Below are 25212 nucleotides of genomic sequence, written 5' to 3' on the forward strand. Positions count from 1 at the left end.
CTCATCAAGATTTCTCTTGAAGAGAGTCAGTGAGGGGCTCTGCCTAATACGAACTGGGATCCTGTTCCAAAGCATGGGAAGCCTCTGGGTTATGAATCTATCCCTCCAGCATGTCCTATTCATACTTGTGCCGAGGTTTAAGTCTTTAGCTCTCGTGGTCCTGATGGATTTGGATTTTTTGAGGTGGAGCATGTCCATCAGATCCTGATTTGACATGGCCTTGTACGTCAGGCAGAGATCACCTCTGAGCAGGCGGTATGCTACTGAATAGAGCTGAAGTTTCTTTAGTCTGGCAGAATAAGACATATGTTGGAGACCCTTGATCCTCTTATTGAGGTACTTTTTTGGTCTCTCCAGCTGTTGCAAATGCTGGGTGAGGTACATACCAAATGGGGCATTGTACTCAATCATGGGTCTGATGAGGGAGGAGTATAGGGGTACAATGACATCCTTGGATCTGGATGTGAATCCCTTCATGATGAGGTGTGCAAGGTAGAATGTTTTTCTAACCACTTTGGCAATGTGGGTGACAAATGAGAGGTCGCTGTCGACTTGGGTCCCTAGGTCTCTGATTACTTTTTCCGTACTCAGTGGGTTGCTATCTATGTGATAATTTGTGGGTACTTTGTTTTTCCCAAAGGGAATGACTATACATTTTTTGGCATTTAGTTTAAGGCCGTGACTCTGGCACCAGTTGTCTGTTTCTGTGAGGCCTTTTTGTAGGATGTATGTGTCCGCTGGTGTATCGACTAAGGTGCCTAGTTTGCAGTCATCTGCGAACTTTGTCAGCCACAACCCTCCCATGTTTGCTTTAACATCTGAAAAATAAATGCCGAACAAGAGGGGTCCCAGGACAGATCCCTGTGGGACACCACTTGTGACTGGCTTTGAGTCTGACATTGCTCCAGTGATTTTAACTTTATGGATTCTGTCCTTTAGCCAGTTTGCAACCCATCTAGTGACATAAGGGTTTACGCTTAAGCTGTTGAGCTTATCTATGATGCCTGAGTGGGGTATTGTGTCGAAGGCCTTAGCCAAGTCCAGGTAGGCTGTATGGACTGCTTTGCCCTCATCAATGGCTCTAGTGACTGTTTTGAAAAAGTCAACCAGGTTCAAAAGGCAGGATCTGCCCTTTACAAAGCCGAACTGGGTGAGGTCAAGTGTCTGTAGGTCCCCTATGTCTCTGTTTATGAGTTCCATAATGATTCTTTTCATAGCTTTGCAGACCAGGCTGGTTAAGCTTATGGGGCGGTAGTTCCCAGGGTCTGTAGAGGTACCCCCTTTGTGGAGTGGGACCACTGTTGCTGTACGTCAGTGTTCAGATACATATCCTGAAGTAAGGCTAAGGTTAAATAGCATTTTTATGTGCGGGTTTAGCTCCTCTTGGAGTTCACGTAGCATGCAACCCAGGATACCGACAGGTCCCATTGATGCTGTGTTTTTAGCTTTGTTTAGGACGGTTCTCACTTGGACATCTGAGATGACAGGGAGATTACATTCAGCTGGGATAAGTATTTCTTCTTTTGGGGGTGAGGGAGGGGAGAAATTTGCACTGAACCTGTCAGCCAGAATGTTGGCAATATCTGTGGGTTCAGTGCATTTTTTGTTGTTGTGAACTAACTCTGAGCATATCTGAGGGTTTCCACCCAGGTTTCTAACATAGCTGAAGAAGGCTTTGTGGTTCTCTTTAGTGTCCTTAGCGATTTTTCTCTCAAAGTTGGCCTTGGATGTTTTTATGAGAGAACGTAGTTTTCTGCTAATGTTGATCAGAGATGTCTTCCCTTTATGGGATTTTGCTCTGACGTGCAGTAGCTTCCTTCTTTTGTTATACAATTTGTTAATGGCTGAGGTCCACCAGACAGGATGCTTGCCTTTGGTGGAGAGGTACTTGGATTTATTTGGGATTGCATGATCTATGCATTCTTGGAGATGTCCATAGAAAGCATTTGTGAAGGATTCGGCATTGTGGGATGTGGTATCCACTGGCACAGTGGGCTTAAAGGATACCATCTCAGTCTTAAGAAGAGTGAAGTCTGCTTTTGAGAAGTTTTTCACTGTGGTCTTTTGTGCTGGGGGTGGAGGTGGGATATGTATATCCAGGGTGATTAGTTTGTGGTCAGATCTCACTAGTGAGGAGTATACTTCCGGTGTGGAGCATTTTGTACCCATGTTTGTGATGATCAGGTCTAGTATATTATCTCCCTTAGTAGGAGAGGTGACTAGTTGTTCCAGTGCATTTGAATTTATGAATTCCAGGAACCTTTGGGCTAGGGTATTAGGGCTAGAATAATGTACCCAATCTATGTTTGGGTAGTTGAAGTCTCCCAGTATGATGGTATTTTGTGATACATTCATATCCTCCAATGTCTTCAGGAAGGCTGATTGGGGTTCCTGAGATTGGGAGGGTGGTCTGTAACATGCTACCAGTTGCATAGCAGTTTTGCCTATGGTTAGTTGCACCTGTATGGTCTCTGATGCTTCATGTGTTGCTACTAACCTGGAGGTGTAGGTGTCCTTGATGAATATGGACACTCCCCCCTCCCTTTGTGGTACGGCCCGTGTTTTGGGTCCGAAAAACATGATACGAGGTATAGCCTGGTAGCGCTGGGGTGCTCTCAGGAGCCTTGAACCAGGTTTCAGTTACTGCACAGACGTCGATGTTCTCCATGCTGAGGAGTGCATCGAGTGCCTGCATCTTGAGATTTAGACTTCTGGCGTTGAGCAGCATTACCCTTAGTTTTTTTCCATTTTTGTTTTCTAAGGAGGTGGGTTTGTCTTTTGAGCCTTGCCTAAAAAAGGCACTATGGGGGTGGCAAGAGCCTTAGCCAATATCCGGAAGCCCAGTGGTGACAGGTGTAAGCCATCCCTTGCGAAGCAGCGTGGCTTGTCCAACATGTCATCCCAGGCAGACAGACATTGGATCCCCTTAGAATGACACCAGTACTTGAGCCAATTATTAAAGCTGATCATCTTGTCTTTGTATTGTGGCATCATTCTTGGTGAGGGCAAGATGCTGCTCAGGGTCAGGGTCATAGGGCTACATAATCGGAGAGCTCCTCTATGTCTCTTTTCATGTAGTCCAGGGAGGTACATCTCAGGTCATTCACGCCAGCATGGGCAATGACGGAGTCATATTTGTACTTGCTTTGGAGTGACTTGAGTGAGTGTGTTATGTGGCGGATCCTAGCTCCCGATAGGCAGCTCACAGTCACCCTCTCCTTGTTCAGCCTGGTCAGCGGGACATCAGTGTGTCTGACTATAGAGTCACCTATTACTAGTGTATCAGGCATGGTGTTTGGCCTTAAGGGCTGTGATTGGTTGACACACTGATTTATTGAAGTATGTGTTGCATGTGTTTTGTTTTGAGGTGGTGGATTTTTGGATGTCTGCTTTGGGAGCTTCTGTTGTTTTGGTAAGTTTTTTATTAGAGCCTCCGAGTATGTCTTTGTATTTTTATGTGTTTGGTTTGCAGTTGTGGTAGGTCTATGTGGGACTGGGATTGTTGTGTGTGTGGTTACCGTCTCCTCCTGTCTGGTCATGCCAGCCCTGAGTTGAGAGAGTTCAGCCTCCAGTTTGGGTATATAGTTGCATCTCTCACATGTATTTGTGTTTGTTGGGAGGAGGAGAGTGTTGTCTGTGTACATGAGACAATTGTAGCATTGTCTCAAGATGCCCAGATTGACCAGCTGAACTGGAGAGGATGCCAGTAATCTACCACTCGACATGCTAGAACAGTATAAGGGAGTGCTGTACCTTTAAGGGAAGTGGTTATTCACAGGGGTAGTAGGTAGATGTAGTGCTTTACTTAGTACGAGAGTGCTTACTTAGTAGAGAAGTATTGAGAACAAGTGCTAGGCTTATAATATAGTGAGTAGTCTGATTATACTAAGAGTAGAGTTTCCTTAAGGGAAAATTTGAAGAGCAGACTTGGCGGAGCCAGAAGAAGTTTAACCTTGTTTAACCGGCACTGCGCTATGCGCACAATCGTGCAAAGCCGCACAAACGTGGATTTTAAACAGGGTAGTTAGTACTTAGGGTAGGACAAACTGTACATTACTTAACTTTACCTTACAAAATAATTTGGCAATATTCCACATAAGGGAATAATACTTGAAATAGCGGTAGTGTGATATGTGTGTATGTGTATGTGTGCACGTGAGCATGCATAGGTGTGTGTGTGCATGCATGTGTAATTTGGTGTGTAAATGTGTGTGTTTGTGTGCATGCATGCATATGTGTGATTCTATATGTCTAACTCTATGTAAATATGTGTGTGTGTGATTTATCAGTCATATTGTACAACTCCAAAAATAAGACACTTATATTTTTATTTTGCAGCTGTTTAATTTCCAGACATCACTGGTATGAAGTATGTTACTGTTTGCAAAGGGGACACTTGGGAGACAGCTTGCTGGCTAATTCCCAGAATATTTCAGGTCAGGTTATGTATTACACTTAATATTATGACTAATATCTGGAAGAATGCCATTGTAAAACCTCTCCCTAATAAACCCAGTCCCTCCAGTACATCAGACGTTTGGCCCATTTCTGTTCTCCCTAGCCTAGGAAAGATTGTGGTAAACTTACTTTATTTACAACTTACTCAATGCATCACCCAATATCACCTTTTTACTCAGAAGCAGCATGGCGTTTGGTCTGGTTGCATTACATCCATGGTTATTCCGATACCCATCGATATTCTTTTTGGAATGGACAATGGCCTAATTTACTGGATCAAATTTTGTTGACCTCACCCCAGCCTTTGATCTCATTTAGCAGTCATTTCTCCTAGATCGTGTCACTGAAATAGGCATTAGTGATGACATACTGCCCTGGTTCAAAACTACATGACTTCCACTTCTCAGTTAATTTCAATTAATCAGCACCTACATCAGTGTCTCTACAGAAAGGCGTCCCCCAGGGATCTGTTCAAACATTGCTCCTCTCCTCTTTTCTTCTTACATTAATGAACTTTCTTTTGACTTACCTCATCTTCATCACATGCTTTGTACTGATGACATGGCCCTGTTCTGCTCCAAACATTCTGCCTCTTCTCTAACTTGAGCTTCAGGCCGATTTTTATGCCCTTATTCAATGGTTCAATGATTAACAATTACTAATAAGCTCCTGTAAAATGACAACAATGCTTTTTGGCATTAGACAAAAGCTCATGTCCAGCTTCAGGCCTCTAAACATCCTTAAAAGTTCACGTCCATCTGCAAGCCTCTAAACATCCTTGATCATCTTAATAACACAATTGAAAATGTCATTTCATTCAGATACCTAGGGGTTTGGTTCGACCCCTTCCTAAATTTCCAACTCCACTTGGACTACACGCATAAACAAATCAACTCTCTCCTATTCTAGGCTAATATGGCATCCCAGACCTTGTAGCAATGCTACAGTAAAGGTATCTAACTACCTCAGCCAGTTTACTGTCTCCCACTAATTGTTGCAGCTTCTAAAAGAAATGTGTCCACCTTTCAGTTCATTTCAAATGCTATTTGCAGATTCATCACTTTCTCCCTAAGAAATGAACACCACTGCAAAACCATTGAAAAAGCGAACTGTATAACAACATGCTGACTTTCGACTTGCCTCTCAACTACTGAAATTTATTATGAATGACACCTTCCCCCTCTAGCTCCCAGACTATTCAGAGATGCACCAACATAGGACCTTGGACATCTTAACCATTCATGTTCTGTCCTCCAAACCCCCCCCCCCCAAAGTAGGCTTTGCTGCACAGACCATGCCTTTGCAGTCCTTGGTCCCAGACTGTGGAATCTTGTCAATTCTTTTCTTATCAACTTTTCCATTTAAAAATATAATCACATTTCACGACTCTAGGCAAATACAACTATCTCTGTGGGCATACAGCTTCAGGTCTTCATTTCCTTCTGTTTACACGTCTCGCTCTGACTCTATTTTTGACTGTGATTTGTTTTCAGCATATGCCAACTCTGCTGCCACTCTACATATAACGCATGGATCAGTCACTCTGTATATAATGTCATTTATCTGTTGTTTTTATACCCTTAAGCCAACTATGAAATTAACTTTGTATATGACATGTGTATAATGCATTCTGTCATTCACTCTGTATATAATTCTGTAACACTCCTTCTGAAACACAACCACACCACCACGGTTGAACAACAAACAGTTCCACTACACGACAACACTGTAACCGGCTCGACTGCTAAGACTTAGTAAAACCAATAGTTGATTTTATTTAGATAAAATGTTAAGCGCTTTCACTCACAAAAATTGTGAGCTTCTTCAGAACAATCAATCATTCCTACATACTGTTTAAATACATAAAATGGCGCCAAACTATTTGATAACAGTCAACCATTCTTAAAGAGACATGATACCAAATGAGGTAGATATAGAATGTAACATGAAATTCACACATATATAAACATAATATACATAATAAAAATAATACAAAAATATAAAATACAAAAAATGATGATGCATAATTAATTGATTATCTTCATCATCAAAAATGTTTTGGCTTGTAAGGAAATATGGTGGCAACTACTTACTGATGCTAACATTCCCCCTGGATTAAATGATTTCATATCTATTAAACCTCTGTTGGACAGAAGAAGATAATCAATTAATCTTTATCAGCACATGTCAATGCATCATGGTAGGCATGACCTTTGTCAGCACGTGTCAATGCATCATGGTAGACATGATCTTTATCAGCACATGTCAATGCATCATGGTAGGCATGACCTTTATCAGCACGTGTCAATGCATCATGGTAGGCATGATCATTATTAGCACATGTCAATGCATCATGGTAGACATGATCTTTATCAGCACATGTCAATGCATCATGGTAGACATGATCTTTATCAGCACATGTCAATGCATCATGGTAGGCATGATCTTTATCAGCACATGTCAATGCATCATGGTAGACATGATCTTTATCAGCACATGTCAATGCATCATGGTAGACATGATCTTTATCAGCACGTGTCAATGCATCATGGTAGACATGATCTTTATCAGCACGTGTCAATGCATCATGGTAGACATGATCTTTATCAGCACGTGTCAATGCATCATGGTAGGCATGATCTTTATCAGCACGTATCAATGCATCATGGTAGGCATGATCATTATTAGCACGTGTCAATGCATCATGGTAGACATGATCTTTGTCAGCGCATGCCAATGCATCATGGTAGACATGATCTTTGTCAGCGCATGCCAATGCATCATGGTAGGCATGATCTTTGTCAGCACATGTCAATGCATCATGGTAGGCATGATCTTTATCAGCACGTGTCATTGCATCATGGTAGACATGATCTTTGTCAGCGCATGCCAATGCATCATGGTAGACATGATCTTTGTCAGCGCATGCCAATGCATCATGGTAGGCATGATCTTTATCAGCACGTGTCAATGCATCATGGTAGGCATGATCTTTATCAGCATGTGTCAATGCATCATGGTAGACATGATCTTTGTCAGCGCATGCCAATGCATCATGGTAGACATGATCTTTGTCAGCGCATGCCAATGCATCATGGTAGGCATGATCTTTATCAGCACGCGTGTCAATGCATCATGGTAGGCATGATCTTTATCAGCACGTGTCAATGCATCATGGTAGACATGATCTTTATCAGCACGTGTCAATGCATCATGGTAGGCATGATCTTTATCAGCACGTGTCAATGCATCATGGTAGACATGATCTTTATCAGCACGTATCAATGCATCATGGTAGGCATGATCATTATTAGCACATGTCAATGCATCATGGTAGACATGATCTTTATCAGCACATGTCAATGCATCATGGTAGGCATGATCTTTATCAGCCCGTGTCAATGCATCATGGTAGACATGATCTTTATCAGCACGTGTCAATGCATCATGGTAGACATGATCTTTATCAGCACATGTCAATGCATCATGGTTGCATGATCTTTATCAGCCCATGTCAATGCATCATGGTATACATGATCTTTGTCAGCACGTATCAATGCATCATGGTATACATGATCTTTGTCAGCACGTGTCAATGCATCATGGTAGGCATGATCTTTATCAGCACGTGTCAATGCATCATGGTAGGCATGATCTTTATCAGCACGTGTCAATGCATCATGGTAGGCATGATCTTTATCAGCACGTGTCAATGCATCATGGTAGGCATGATCTTTGTCAGCACATGTCAATGCATCATGGTAGGCATGATCTTTGTCAGCACGTGTCAATGCATCATGGTAGACATGATCTTTGTCAGCGCATGCCAATGCATCATGGTAGACATGATCTTTGTCAGCGCATGCCAATGCATCATGGTAGGCATGATCTTTATCAGCACGTGTCAATGCATCATGGTAGGCATGATCTTTATCAGCATGTGTCAATGCATCATGGTAGACATGATCTTTGTCAGCGCATGCCAATGCATCATGGTAGACATGATCTTTGTCAGCGCATGCCAATGCATCATGGTAGGCATGATCTTTATCAGCACGTGTCAATGCATCATGGTAGGCATGATCTTTATCAGCACGTGTCAATGCATCATGGTAGGCATGATCTTTGTCAGCCCATGTCAATGCATGATGGTAGGCATGATCTTTATCAGCACATGTCAATGCATCATGGTAGGTATGATCTTTATCAGCACGTGTCAATGCATCATTGTAGGCATGATCTTTGTCAGCGCATGTCAATGCATGATGGTAGGCATGATCTTTATCAGCGCATCAATGCATCATGGTAGGCATGATCTTTATCAGCACGTGTCAATGCATCATGGTAGGCATGATCTTTATCAGCACATGTCAATGCATCATGGTAGGCATGATCTTTATCAGCACGTGTCAATGCATCATGGTAGGCATGATCTTTATCAGCGCATGTCAATGCATCATGGTAGGCATGATCTTTATCAGCCCATGTCAATGCATCATGGTAGGCATGATCTTTATCAGCACGTATCAATGCATCATGGTAGACATGATCTTTGTCAGCATGTGTCAATGCATCATGGTAGGCATGATCTTTATCAGCACGTGTCAATGCATCATGGTAGGCATGATCTTTATCAGCACATGTCAATGCATCATGGTAGGCATGATCTTTATTAGCACGTGTCAATGCATCATGGTAGGCATGATCTTTGTCAGCATGTGTCAATGCATCATGGTAGACATGATCTTTGTCAGCGCATGCCAATGCATCATGGTAGACATGATCTTTGTCAGTGAATGCCAATGCATCATGGTAGGCATGATCTTTATCAGCATGTGTCAATGCATCATGGTAGGCATGATCTTTATCAGCATGTGTCAATGCATCTTGGTAGACATGATCTTTGTCAGTGCATGCCAATGCATCATGGTAGACATGATCTTTGTCAGTGCATGCCAATGCATCATGGTAGACATGATCTTTGTCAGCGCATGCCAATGCATCATGGTAGGCATGATCTTTATCAGCACATGCCAATGCATCATGGTAGGTATGATCTTTGTCAGCACATCAATGCATGATGGTAGACATGATCTTTGTCAGCACATGCCAATGCATCATGGTAGGCATGATCTTTGTCAGCGCATGCCAATGCATCATGGTAGGCATGATCTTTATCAGCACGTGTCAATGCATCATGGTAGGCATGATCTTTATCAGCATGTGTCAATGCATCATGGTAGACATGATCTTTGTCAGCGCATGCCAATGCATCATGGTAGACATGATCTTTGTCAGCGCATGCCAATGCATCATGGTAGGCATGATCTTTATCAGCACGTGTCAATGCATCATGGTAGGCATGATCTTTATCAGCACGTGTCAATGCATCATGGTAGACATGATCTTTATCAGCACGTGTCAATGCATCATGGTAGGCATGATCTTTATCAGCACGTGTCAATGCATCATGGTAGACATGATCTTTATCAGCACGTATCAATGCATCATGGTAGGCATGATCATTATCAGCACATGTCAATGCATCATGGTAGACATGATCTTTATCAGCACATGTCAATGCATCATGGTAGGCATGATCTTTATCAGCCCGTGTCAATGCATCATGGTAGACATGATCTTTATCAGCACGTGTCAATGCATCATGGTAGACATGATCTTTATCAGCACATGTCAATGCATCATGGTTGCATGATCTTTATCAGCCCATGTCAATGCATCATGGTATACATGATCTTTGTCAGCACGTATCAATGCATCATGGTATACATGATCTTTGTCAGCACGTGTCAATGCATCATGGTAGGCATGATCTTTATCAGCACGTGTCAATGCATCATGGTAGGCATGATCTTTATCAGCACGTGTCAATGCATCATGGTAGGCATGATCTTTATCAGCACGTGTCAATGCATCATGGTAGGCATGATCTTTATCAGCACGTGTCAATGCATCATGGTAGGCATGATCTTTGTCAGCACATGTCAATGCATCATGGTAGGCATGATCTTTGTCAGCACGTGTCAATGCATCATGGTAGACATGATCTTTGTCAGCGCATGCCAATGCATCATGGTAGACATGATCTTTGTCAGCGCATGCCAATGCATCATGGTAGGCATGATCTTTATCAGCACATGTCAATGCATCATGGTAGGCATGATCTTTATCAGCATGTGTCAATGCATCATGGTAGACATGATCTTTGTCAGCGCATGCCAATGCATCATGGTAGACATGATCTTTGTCAGCGCATGCCAATGCATCATGGTAGGCATGATCTTTATCAGCACGTGTCAATGCATCATGGTAGGCATGATCTTTATCAGCACGTGTCAATGCATCATGGTAGGCATGATCTTTGTCAGCCCATGTCAATGCATGATGGTAGGCATGATCTTTATCAGCACATGTCAATGCATCATGGTAGGTATGATCTTTATCAGCACGTGTCAATGCATCATTGTAGGCATGATCTTTGTCAGCGCATGTCAATGCATGATGGTAGGCATGATCTTTATCAGCGCATCAATGCATCATGGTAGGCATGATCTTTATCAGCACGTGTCAATGCATCATGGTAGGCATGATCATTATTAGCTCATGTCAATGCATCATGGTAGACATGATCTTTATCAGCACGTGTCAATGCATCATGGTAGGCATGATCTTTATCAGCACATGTCAATGCATCATGGTAGGCATGATCTTTATCAGCACGTGTCAATGCATCATGGTAGGCATGATCTTTATCAGCGCATGTCAATGCATCATGGTAGGCATGATCTTTATCAGCCCATGTCAATGCATCATGGTAGGCATGATCTTTATCAGCACGTATCAATGCATCATGGTAGACATGATCTTTGTCAGCATGTGTCAATGCATCATGGTAGGCATGATCTTTATCAGCACGTGTCAATGCATCATGGTAGGCATGATCTTTATCAGCACATGTCAATGCATCATGGTAGGCATGATCTTTATTAGCACGTGTCAATGCATCATGGTAGGCATGATCTTTGTCAGCATGTGTCAATGCATCATGGTAGACATGATCTTTGTCAGCGCATGCCAATGCATCATGGTAGACATGATCTTTGTCAGTGAATGCCAATGCATCATGGTAGGCATGATCTTTATCAGCATGTGTCAATGCATCATGGTAGGCATGATCTTTATCAGCATGTGTCAATGCATCTTGGTAGACATGATCTTTGTCAGTGCATGCCAATGCATCATGGTAGACATGATCTTTGTCAGTGCATGCCAATGCATCATGGTAGACATGATCTTTGTCAGCGCATGCCAATGCATCATGGTAGGCATGATCTTTATCAGCACATGCCAATGCATCATGGTAGGTATGATCTTTGTCAGCACATCAATGCATGATGGTAGACATGATCTTTGTCAGCACATGTCAATGCATCTTGGTAGGCATGATCTTTGTCAGCGCATGCCAATGCATCATGGTAGGCATGATCTTTATAAGCACGTGTCAATGCATCATGGTAGGCATGATCTTTGTCAGCACGTGTCAATGCATCATGGTAGGCATGATCTTTATCAGCACGTGTCAATGCATCATGGTAGGCATGATCTTTATAAGCACGTGTCAATGCATCATGGTAGGCATGATCTTTATCAGCACATGTCAATGCATCATGGTAGGTATGATCTTTATCAGCACGTGTCAATGCATCATGGTAGGCATGATCTTTGTCAGCACATGTCAATGCATGATAGTAAACATGATCTTTGTCAGCGCATGTCAATGCATCATGGTAGACATGATCTTTGTCAGCACATGTCAATGCGTCATGGTAGGCATGATCTTTGTCCGCGCATGTCAATGCATGATGGTAGGCATGATCTTTGTCAGCGCATGTCAATGCATGATGGTAGGCATGATCTTTGTCAGCGCATGTCAATGCATCATGGTAGACATGATCTTTGTCAGCGCATGTCAATGCATCATGGTAGACATGATCTTTGTCAGCGCATGTCAATGCATCATGGTAGGTATGATCTTTATCAGCACGTGTCAATGCATCATGGTAGGCATGATCTTTATCAGCACGTGTCAATGCATCATGGTAGGCATGACCTTTGTCAGCGCATGTCAATGCATCATGGTAGGCATGATCTTTCCATTCCTTTCTTTCTTTTTTTATGATGCCATTTGTTTTGTGGGGAGACCTTATAGTGTGTTTTGAACGTATGTTTTTGTACAGGCCTGCTAGCTGATCCGATTGCTTGGTTGTCTGATTCTTTCATGAATTAATGAATAAATTAAATTCTTTTTCCCATTGCTACTAACTTTACTTTTATGTTATTATATTTATTTATGTAAAGCTATTGCAAAAAGCCGATTCAAATTTGTTTCCTTTCTTAACTATATATTATAATCCAATTTTGTCTCCTGAGACAGCTCAGACTATCTTCTGCTGTTCTCTTGATAAAAATAAGTACATTTATTTTATCAAGTTCCATTTCATCTCATCTGCCTGTACCACCTCCCTTCCCAAACACCCTAAATGATACTCACAACAGGGAGAGCTTCTGAGGTGCCTGCTTACAGAGGGGCTGCCAAGGCTGTAGTTTTTTGACCTGTAGTGGTAATGTATTCCATAGCCTGTGAATATGCCGAGTCACAAACCTACCCTTAAAATGAGCCTTATTTATTTAGTGATGTAGATTTATGTCCCTTGTGCAGGTATTTGTAGAATGACTGGTTTTACAAAGAAATAAGAGGCCAAATACGACTTGATTTTTCATGTCTCAAAAAGCGAGACATAGGTCAACTCAAGAGAGTCAGGAGGCTATGCAGTATAAGGTTAGTTGTGCTAATTTATCAGGATAATTTGGAGACTTATAGCCATTTATTTTCTTATTTAGAAATCTTAAGTACATTTTAAATTGAGAGATATGCTTTGTACAAATGAACAGGGGGGCACTGTATTCAATGATGGTTCTGATAAGGGAAAAGTAAGGTGACTTAATGACTTCCTTCAATTTGTGGATATTTCCTCATAAGTTAACTAGGTCAGATAGAAAGATTTTCTATGTATGCTGGAAATATGATATTCAGATGATGGACAGCTGTCTTCTGATCTGTTTTGACAAGATCTGTTTAAAGTGGAGTACCATTTATAATATATAATGTTGGGGTGAGAGCAGCTTTCTTTCTTTCTTTCTTTTTTTGTTAAATCCTGCTGTGCTGTATTCTTTTTAATTTAGTTTGATACCAATTTTGATATATCAGGTAGGTGCCTATTCCAGCCCTTGCAGGAGCTGTTTAGTAATGGTGCATGTCATGATCATGTGTGATCATGGTGCCCGGCCCTGTTTGTAGTAATCAGTAACTTGTTTAACTCTACATCTGGGGTATTGTCTTTGCTGTCTGCAGAATATATATTGAAGAAGAGAGGGCCTGGCACTGAACACTGTGGTACCTCCCTTTAGTTATACCTTTATATTCAGAGAAGGTACCAGAATCTTTCATATTTTGAGATCTGCTTGGATAGCCAACTTGTAATCTGATGAATTAACATCCATGAGAATATTAAAAAAATCTTAAATAAAATGAATGTATTTGTATTGCATCTGCATATAAAAAAGAATGCCTATCTTCAATCTTCATAACTTTGTGAGGTAGAGGGTACTATTAATGATATGTATTAATCAAAGTGTAAACAAACTAGAAGACCCGATTTTCCCTTTTTATGCCAAAAATGCAGCTGATGCAATTGGCACAGAAGCCTTTGCAGTTGTAGTTTATATTTTGCATTCCAGTAGTTTGTAAACAACTAACAGATTGCTGTGTGTACTTTGAGGTACCTTACATTTAATGCTAGCTTACCTTCACCCACAAGAGAGAAGGGTGTAGTTACTTTTTAGGAAAAAATAACATAATTACTCACAGGCCGGAAGAAAATATGTACAGGAAACTACTCCAGAAAAAGTAGACATATATTATAAAAATATAAATACTTTGGAAAGAAGGACTGTAATTTCATTGAAGACGTAATATTTAAATGTGGCCATTTGTTCCATCTCTGTTTGCTATACAGAGTGCTTAGGAGAAAGATGAACTGCACATTAGAGCACACAGATATTTTAACCTCAATTTTTGACTCTTATCTTGATGCTGATGCAATCTTCTTTAAACGATTGTCATGTTTTTCTGCTGACTGATAAATAATTATTCACCCTTTTAATGCATGTTCTTTTACTTTCTGAAAATTATTGTCATCCTGGTGATTTTGCTCCTTGGTTAGTAAAACTTAAATTGGGCATTTGAAGCATCCATGGAGATGCAAAATGAAAATATTGTAATTTACCCTCACCTGTACTACCTTACTCATGTGTGCTAAGCCCACGTGTACTACTTTACTCATATGTCCTGACCCTTCCCCTGCTGTAAGCCCACCTGTACTACTTTACTCATATGTGCTAACCCTGACCCTTCCCCTGCCTTTAAGCCCACCTGTACTACCTTACTCATATGTGCTAACCCTGACCCTTTCATTGCCTGTAAGCCCGCCTGTACTACCTTACTCATATGTGCTAACCCTGACCCCTCCCCTGCCTGTAACCCCACCTGTGCTACCTTACTCATATGTGCTAACCCTGAGCCTTCCCCTGCATGTAGCACAAACTGTACACATTATATCATGAAAAAGCCCAAGGAAAAAAAATCGCTGCTCCGCAAAAAAAAAAAAATGCAAACACAAAATAAAGTGGGGTGGCTGTGCCCCCACACCCCCTACTTAAATATACCAACTCCGAGATCACACCACAGTGGAGGAAATGGCAAAGTCCTGAAAACTGTTCCGTGTCTTCCATATTTAGTGGTTTCATCTTTCAGTGTTCGATAAAAGAGCGTTCGCTGTTTTTATCTTTCGACTACGTAATATAGACCCCAATTTCCCATCTTTTCGCTGTTTGCTTATGTGACAAGACGGTACCTCATCTTCTGATTATTACGTTACTGTGCAGCATTCGGTACTGTTTCATTCCAGTTTCTTCTAACTGAGATACAATCTTTTTCTTTTCCGTTTCCGTACAAAGTGTATGCCGTGTTTTTGCTGTATCATTCATATTCCTTCATTCCTTTGCTTCAGCACATATTCCAGAAGAAATTTGGATTGATTTTTTATGAATCACTTCTTGTATAAATGAAAGGTAAGTTAAAACTATCTGCAGGCTGCATTATGTTCATATCAAACTGTCTTGCTGGGAGTACAGTGTCTTCATACTAAAATTTTTATACAGATTTCAAATATACATAACTTGAGTATGCATTTTCAAAAATAAATCATCAAAAGAGTACTTGAAATCTGTATATTTATCCCCAACAGTTATGGCTTAATATAAAACATGCTGTGATGCAGGAGTAAAAAGGCTGTTTCTGTAAATGCACAACTTTCATTTTTTTTTTTATTTGTCTACAGCAGTGAGATGCTGAATAAAGAACAGCCACTGTGCAAACATGCTGAGCTCTCTTGGTAACGTATCTACTACTTAATGTTGTTAAAATTCAAATATTTGTCTTTTCAGGACCATTATATTATAAAGTTCAAGGTGATTTATATAAACAAAAAAACTTAATTCTAAGTTTGTAAGAAGCAAAGAGCACTTATTGTCAGCTCTATAGCTAATTAAGATTTGGATTCCAAATTAATAGCTTACAGTGTTCTAAGGTGATATCACTAGTTTCCAGGTTTGAATATCACACTAAGTCAAAGCTCTAAATTTTTATTTACTATAGAATAAACTAACAAAAAAACATGCAACACATTTGATAACATTACAAGTTTTGAATTCAAGCCTATAGTAAAAGAAATGTGCTTTAGCTGGAATTATTATCTTTATCTGAAAAATGGCTTGCAGTCAGTACTTTTCAAAGGACTTCAAAGGTATACTGCAAATCTTGAACTGAACTTTGGATCTGAAAGCAGCTATCAGTAGCTTTAAACACCTGCAAGAGTGAATGTAAGTTATGTACGACTATGTACGCCTAAGGCTTGCCCTTTAATATGTATTCAGAATGAGAACACGAGGAGCACCGTTGGTCAACTCCAGTTTACTTCTAGCACCTTCTATGTATTTCTGATTAAAAGCTTATATACCTGTTTTGTTTAAGTTTCGTGAATTGGGTGGGAGTACATTAAAATGAAAGATTGTTTTAAAATACATCCCAAGAGAGATGACTGCATATCCAGTCGTTGATGTTACCTTGTCTGCCTTCTGACATAAAACAAGAGTAGTTCTAGTTCTGTTACATTTTGCTTTTGGAATGGTTCAATGCTTTTCTGTAATTAGTATACTGTTCTTACTGTACCTGTAGAACTTGTTGTTATGGCGTGCCTCAGTAGGAAACCCCAGCATTCCACATACGACTCTGCTGTTGTGAGCAGTCCAGTCTGTGTCACAGACCTTACGCCACTTGCCTTCAATCTTCAGCTCTACGACGCCTTCTGTTACTGGTTCCTGAATCTTAGCCCGAGTAAGGATAGGTCGGATCCTCACATCTTGCAGATGCACGGCACCCTATAGATTGGGACATATAATAGGAACCTTTAGGTAGCCATAGCCAGATGATGTATGTAGCAGAGTTTTGTTTCCATATGCATGCCCTTCTCATTCCTGCTTTAGTAAGGCATAGACTACTACCACGATTTAACTCCTTCACTCCAATGGAGCTCAGGAAGTTTTCACTGTAACTTCCAATGGGTGGAGCCTAAGTTTTTTGACAGAATCAGATTATGGCCTCACTTTTCAAACAAATGTTCATATCTCTGGAACTATAGAGAATATGAAAGAAGTAGAAATGGCAAACTCTTGCACAAACTATTGTTATAGAGGTTGTATTCTTTAGGTTCTAGGTCTTAAACCAAATTTTGTAAGTCCCAGTAAACACAGTAACTATTAAATTTGTAACATTATGTAAACAACTTAATATCTCAGCAACCACTCAAGTTACACACACACTGTCAGCAGTATTTCATTAATCTATCTGAGAGCTTTCTTGAGAGGCTAAGGAGTTCTAGCTGTGTAACATGGTTGTTGGGATATTTAGAAAAATGTGAATATTATATCTATATAAATTAATATCATAAAAACAACAGTCAATATCTCTTTACCTGCACTAAACAGAGGTCAAATATTAATGCACTTGAGTTTGCCATTGTGTAAGCTTTAAGGTAAAATCTTTTAAAACGCTGTACATAGCATGATTTTGGAATTATTCAAGCAAATATAAACTAACAATATTTGACACCTAGAGTGTCAGTAGGAAGTAACTGCAAATGCACCAGGAGGTGTCACTCAGATGTAATGAGTTAACAACATCAGCACTTGTAAATATAAATATAAATGTAAAATTATGTATATGATTCCATAGTGATCAACAAAAATTGTCTTTGTCTTTTTAAGTAGATGGTTAGCAGTCAGTCACTTGGTAAGACATTAGTAACTAAGAACATATCTTACACAACAGACTAATTCCATGAGAAATGATTTAACATAAGCAGAATCATTAAGACCTACAAGTGTGGTGTCTGCTTAAAGCCAATCGAAACACAAAATTGTCACTCATGGTTCATCCCAAAGGAAGAATGAAGAAAATACAGATAGACAGACAGAGACACACACACACACACACACACACACACACACAATGATTTTTAAGAATGTGAAATAATCTCCAAGTACATGTGGTTTCAGTTTCCAAGTAATTAATTTCTGAGCAGAAATTGGTTCTCTGTATTTGTGAGTGTCTCTTAAAGCTGGTGACAAAATAGCACTGGAAATGAAGGACATTTCCTATACCTTGAAAACACTTTTCCCTATTAGGAAAAAAAGTGTTTGTCTTACTGCATACTTAAAATAACTGTCTTCCAGATATATTCATAGGGCTATTGATTCATAAAAATAGGTCAATATTCTATCATTTATGCATTTAAGAAATGCAACAGAAGCAGTACCATTTGCCACTTCAGTCGTTTGTCTATATCAGCTAGATTGCGCTACTTCGTAACATAGCCCAGTGACTTTTAGAGACAGGTAAGTGATCTCTCATTTCGAGCAAGCTGGCAGTGATAGCAGGTACCAAAATACATACATAAGGTTGAATTAATGGTATCTGGTGACTTCAAAGCACTTGGGTGCTACAGAAAACAACTGAATGGGTGGGGCTAATTAGAAATGTGTGGGACTCTGTTACCTGTGATCCAATAGCAGATGGGGTCATTCTTTTTATCCACAGACTGCTGCTGCCATACCAACTCTTTATCACACCTTTATTGACTGTATATACCTCAAATGTCAGTATGCAATTAACAGGGTCAGCCTTAGTTGAAATGGAGCCCAAGAAAAAGGACTCCATGGGTTCCCGTATTACACAACAGCCCCCCACATCTTCCCATTGCCTCTCCCCTGTTTTCCACCTGACTCCATAATATCCAAATTGATCACTTTGTGCTTTTTCCCTCACAGTCTTACTTCGTAGCTTTTCCTCTATCCTTTAAACACATGATTACTAGCCAGGACTCTACTGCAATCAGTGTGGTGGAAGTAACTGAGTAAAGGCAGGGAGTTGGGGCCACTACGCTCCAAGAAGTCCTAGAGTTCGAGACCCTCTGTGGCACATCTTAAGAGTTTTTTTTTTTTTTACAACTTTTTGATCCAATGATGGCCTGAACAAAAATCATGAATAAGGAAAGAAATTTAGTTTCTAGGAAAATCCTAAATAAGAATTGTGCAAACCTCCCTAGACCTCTAAAAAACGGACAGTAACCTTCTGTGTGTATTACTGACAATAGATTGGGATGAAAGTAAAAGGACAAATGGCAGCAGGCATACATTATACAGCCAAGGGTATGGAGAAGAAAACCAGAGCACCCAAACAAAATGGAGAACACACAGACTCCATTCTGAAGGAATCAGCCAAAAACTTAAATCAGAGAATGAAGCAACGGGAGACAGCACTAATGCTTACTGCACAGTTGTGCCAATGATCCCTTTTTATCACTCACAATCTGCCAGATCACCACAGTCACTTACTATGTATAGTGCTGATTTTGTGGTGAAAAATTAAAAAAAATTGTAATGGCCCTCTTGCTACGTTTAGATATACTGCTTTCATCCCCACTCACATAAGGTCATTTTTCATCACAGAATCAGATTAGCCACCAATTACAGCCATTTCTATGACTGTGACTGCGCTCATCAGACCTTTGAGATGAAATGAATAAATGCAGCTATAAATAATGGTCACCCAGTGATGTATCTTCTCAGCTCAGCAGTTTGCAACCCACTAACCCCCCCCCCCCACATACACACACACATACCGCCAAACCTCACAATTCAAAAATCAAGGAGAGAGCTAAAAAAATAACTGGAGAGAAAAGACAGCAGTGAGCTAAACAAAATGGAATGTACATGTATATATATATATATATATATATATATATATATATATATATATTTAAATATGTATTAAATATTTCAATAATGGAAAAATGGAAAGACTTTCCATGGAATTAATCAATCAGGACATATAGAACCTCCAAATACTAGACCCATCTCAGTTTGGAGTCGTCAAGAGCTGGTCACAATTATGCACCCTGCAGGATTTTTTTGGAAAGGTCACCAAACAATGGATAAAGGGCAAAAAGGTACAAACTGTCTACCTCAACCTGGCTAATGCTTTTGACACAGTTCTCCACTCAGTATAGTAGAAAAGCTAAATAAACGGGGAATAAACCCCTATGTCACATGCTGGATTGCCAACTGGCTCACAGATATGATGCAGATAATCAAAATAGGGGAGGATGCCTCCACAAAGAGACCAGTCACCAGTGAGGTCCCCCAGGGTTCTGTGCTGGGACCTCTCCTGTTTGGCACCTACTTTGCTGTAGTAAAAGCCAATGGCTCTGGATGACTACATTTGCAGATGAGTGCAAGCTTGGAGCAGTCAATGAATCCCCAAATTAATTAACTATCCTGCAGGAAGGTTTGTCTCAAATAAGTGCCGTCAAAATCATGGTCTGAAACTAAGTGCTAAAAATACATTGTTATATCTTTCAGGAAGTAATGTACACCAGGGTACTGCCACACTGACAATACTCCACCAAGAGCTGACTCAGTTATTCAGAATTTGGGTTTTTATGTGGGCAGTCACCTAACTTTTAACCAACCTGTGTTTATTGTTGTAAGAAAGTTCTTCTATGTTGCATAACTTATAAACAACGGAGTTGTATCTGGGTCTGTGGACATCATTGTCAACTTTTACTCAGCTCTAATTAAGGGTAATATATAATTATCAACCATGGGATGGGCAAGGCCAATCTATAACTAAAGGGGGCAGGGTATTTCAGGCACAAAAAGGGCAACTGAATAGGATTCAAATGGTTTGCAAGTGTGCTCCACCTCAAAAAATCCAAATCTACCAAAACCACTAGAGCAAGCGACTTAAACCTTAGCACGGATATAAATAGGACGTGCTGGAGGGATAGATTTATCACTCAGAGACTCCCTATGCTGTGGAATAAAATCCCGGTCCATGTGAGGCAGAGCACCTCGCTGACTCTGTTCAAGAGAAGTGCAGCTAGCCTAGTACTTACCTATGAACCTATAAAATACATTCCCGTGTGTGCCCTTCTGTACTTAGAAAGTTGCCAGAATAACAGGCTTTCATTCAGCATGCTTTTTCTGAATATTGTTAAGTCTTAAGCTCAAATAATTGTCATTATTTAGTACTAGCAATTTTAAATGAGTTATCACAAAAAAAAAACAGAAACTTTGTGAGGAACAGACCAAAGTGTAAGGCAAACTCAGAAATATTCTGCAAAGTCAGGGACAGGTAAGAGCATTTTTGCCCCTCTAAACCTACATACATGTATTCTTGTTAGACACACACACAAACACACATACACACACATATATATGTGACTACCAATTACATCCACTGGTTTGACCGCGATTGTAAACCTAAGAACTGTAACTGTGATCAGATGAATAAACAAATACATTCCTGTCACACAGGAATGTAATCAATGCTCACTGTGCCAGAATACCCAGAGGATCCCACAACAGCCCTCCCCCCACATACCTGTCAACATCTTAGCTCATGAATCAAAGGGAAAAAATAGGGGGAAAGGACCAAAATAAGGGATAAATTATGCCCTTATATACTTAAGAAGTTGCTAGAAAGCTTTACATCAGCATGCTTATTCGGAACACTATTAAGTCTGAAACTCAAATATCTGTCATTATGTAGTGACTGAAATTGTCGTTGATTTGCCAAGATTAAACCCAGACTTTACAAGGAATATACAAAAGTCTGAAGAAAAATCAGAGGCATTCTGCAAAATCCAGACAAGCTGAGAACATGTAGACCACACACACATATACACTTACTTAAAACAATGTTTCCTACATTCTGGATAAGTGGAATGTATATTGCTATTGAAAACATACAGTTATTTTAAGTAAGTAAGCGAATTCATAAGTAAAACTTATTCCGGTGCTCATAAATTTGCACATATCTCATACTTCATTCCTTTACTTCCAATTAGGCAGCCTGGGCCAACAACTCTCCTGGGCCAACAACTCCTTGCTATATACAGTAGCCCAGCTCGTCTCTTTTAAAGTGACGTTTCCATCTTCTGCATCATCACCATCATCTTGCCCCTCATTTGGACTCACCATAATACTAAGCTGTTTTCGAAAACAGCCCACCTCAGGTGTAGAGTAAGCCGATTTTTTTTTTTTTTTTTTTTTTGGTTTATTTACAGGAACTTGGAAGGGCTCAGAACTATGCAAATGTGCAGTGTGCCATATGAGGAATTAAAGAAACAACAGTAGTTAAATAAAGTCAAATGAAAACAGGCGCATCTTCTAAGCAATCAACACCAGACTGTGACTGTTATCATATATTGGCTGGGGGCGTATTATACCTCCTATTTATGGCAATATACAACACACAAAGTTTTAGTCAGTGCAGCCTTCATCACTGTAATTATTGTACGTAGCGCACAAAATTTTGTCATGTACCACCTGAGTATATTAATGGAGTCTCATTATGCTATATGGAAACACTATCAACATGCTGTCTTGTGGCTCAGGTCAGTGGTGAAAAAGCCCACTTTCCTGATTAAATTAAAATCAAATTAAATAAATAAATGCCATTAGCTTTGCAACCTGTGATTTCTGGTACTTGAGGAGCGACTGCTTACAAAGAGGTACAACAGTGAGTGAGAACACTATGTAATTGTACCTTATTATGTTATTCTGCTATATGGTATAGTCGTATGAAACCCCAACGTAACTATGGAAATGCTCACAGTGAGCAGACATTAAAGGAGAACATACATTTTAACGAAGACTGCTGTTACAGGTAATTCCAGGTAAACAGTGTTTTTCTTACAAGCTACAGCACATTTTTTGAACTGCTTTTAAATACCATAGGAGTACTATGGAGTCAGGAAGATATTTAAATATCATGACCTCATATATCGACATATTTAAATATCATTAACTGATATAATGACATATTTAAATATCATGACCTCATATAATGACATATTTAAATATCATGACTTCATATAATGACATATTTAAATATCATGACCTCATATAATGACATATTTAAATATCATGACCTCATATAATGACATATTTAAATATCATGACCTCATATAATGACATGCTTCACAGTGACAACCATGCAGTTGAGATGCCATGAATAGTTACATGAACTAGCATAAGCAGTGAAAAATTATACTAGGCAAGTAGCATGTTCCACACATGGCCATGCAATGCTGGACAGTATATCCTAGCCACGAGGGACAGCTGCCCTTAATCTGCAGGGGTTCCTTCATGTATTGGATCTTCATATTTGGGATTCCACAATTACACCTGGCTGCCTTCATTATGGGCCATTAATGGACCAGTTTCTTTCCAGTTCATCATATCACTATATTTCTGCATGAACACATTTGTATTTGTTCCTAATGTTCTTATCATTTGACACAATTCCTGTATGCCACAAATCCTTATGTAATCCCCCTCTATGTAACTGAATTATATACCTGCTCACTGAACTTTGATTTTCTGAGTCCTTTAGGGTATGTAGAAAGACAGGGAGAGGAAACACTAACTTAGCAAATAATGTCTGTTTTGGCAGCTAACTCAGCCAAGGCAATGAAAATACTTGTCAGTCTTAAATAGCCCCGTCAGTATTTTTCTGCATATCAGCACGACTTTCTTATGTCTGCCTATTCACTCCTCAATTTCAACCATGGGATGGAGTACCCCATGTGCCCATATCTCCTCACATTGTCTTTGTATTGTTTCACTCTCTGCATAGACTAGCATAAAGCTGCAAAACCATTAAATAACCCCCAATTGTGGTGGGCTCTGTGCTCACACACCATTTATTAGATATACTAATTACATGGCTGTACTACCTCAGTGAAAGAAGGTGCAATTTTTTAATGAAAAAATTTTGTGTGTCCTTCCAAGAGAGTCGAAATATTTGGTAAGCGAAAGCAGGGGCACCTCCCGTCGCATAAATAATATAGTTAAATCGCGGTCTTTTCCTTTATAAACTTATCTTTATGGCTTATTATTAGTATTACAAGATCAATTGTGCTACACTTCATAAAAGGTTAATTAACTGTTTCCCACCATACCAAATAAATAAAATAAAAATAAAATAAATAAATACTTTAAGGAGTTGGAATTTACAATATCTGCACAAAACATGCATGGTGGTTTCTCTAACTTGTTTAAATCAAATCAGTTTCAACTCCACTTTTAATAGATTGAAAGTGGATTTGCTTCTATATGCAGTAGAAGTTAATAGGACAAGTTAAGTAAAGAAGTCTGTCTGACAGATATTACTGTAGTGGTCTTTCAGCATCGGTCCATAACCTTGGAGAACTGCTCAGTTTTTCATTTTTTTCTGTATGTAAGAACTGTGTACAAACTAGTTGACTATATGGATTTGCTATTATTGGGCAGAAGGTACTAGTATGTGACCCACATATAGATAATCATTCAGGAACTTGATGTCATATTGATCCTTCTTAATGTTCCTCCTCCTACCCCCTCTGCTGCTTAGTAACCATGGCGTAATGCCCAGTATGAATACCCACAATGTAGGTGCATGATTCGGCACACCCAAAGTGTCTGCTCAGTATACATACATTCCTTTTTGAACTCATGTTCCTGTGTTACTGCTGCAGGAGTATGATTTTGAGACTCCTAATTTTTGGAGCTCCAGTGAGAGGAGCAGACTAATGCTGTTCTTTTACTGCTGACATCAGCTGTTCAGTTCTATTCCTCCCAAGAACACAGCAATCAGGGTTCTGTCTCTGTGTGTTCCAATGTCCAAGCCACTGTACTGAAGATTTATTTTTAACAATTCACATTAGGAGGAATGCTGCTGTAGACATTTTAGTTTTGTCATTATTTTATTCACTTATTAACAGGGTAAATCCACGAGGCACAACTAACTCTTATCAGAGGTGACCCCAAGCACTGTCAGGCAAATGATTTGTTCAAAGTTCCATAGGAGGAAAATCAGGACTGTGGGAATCAAACCCAGAAAAGATGAAGCTCATCAATCAATATTTCCATAATAGTAGCTTCAAGGTTCTAGATGTACTCTTAAAAGTGTCTTTATTGCATATTTGTTGTATGGATATATTCCTGTCT

General features: G+C 39.8%; 1 protein-coding gene across 1 annotated transcript in view; it reads right to left on the reverse strand.

Annotated features, from left to right (window-relative positions):
- Window positions 1–25212, reverse strand: part of LOXL4 (lysyl oxidase like 4) — a 412707-nt gene that overhangs the window by 276822 nt on the left and 110673 nt on the right. The window contains exon 4 of the mRNA XM_044076917.1: window positions 16829–17037. Within this exon, the coding sequence (XP_043932852.1) occupies window positions 16829–17037 (209 nt within the window). The remainder of the gene's footprint in view (window positions 1–16828; window positions 17038–25212) is intronic.

This window comes from Protopterus annectens, chromosome 7.part0 (genome assembly GCF_019279795.1).
Source record: "Protopterus annectens isolate FY-2018-M chromosome 7.part0, PAN1.0, whole genome shotgun sequence".
Classification (NCBI taxonomy): domain Eukaryota; kingdom Metazoa; phylum Chordata; order Ceratodontiformes; family Protopteridae; genus Protopterus; species Protopterus annectens.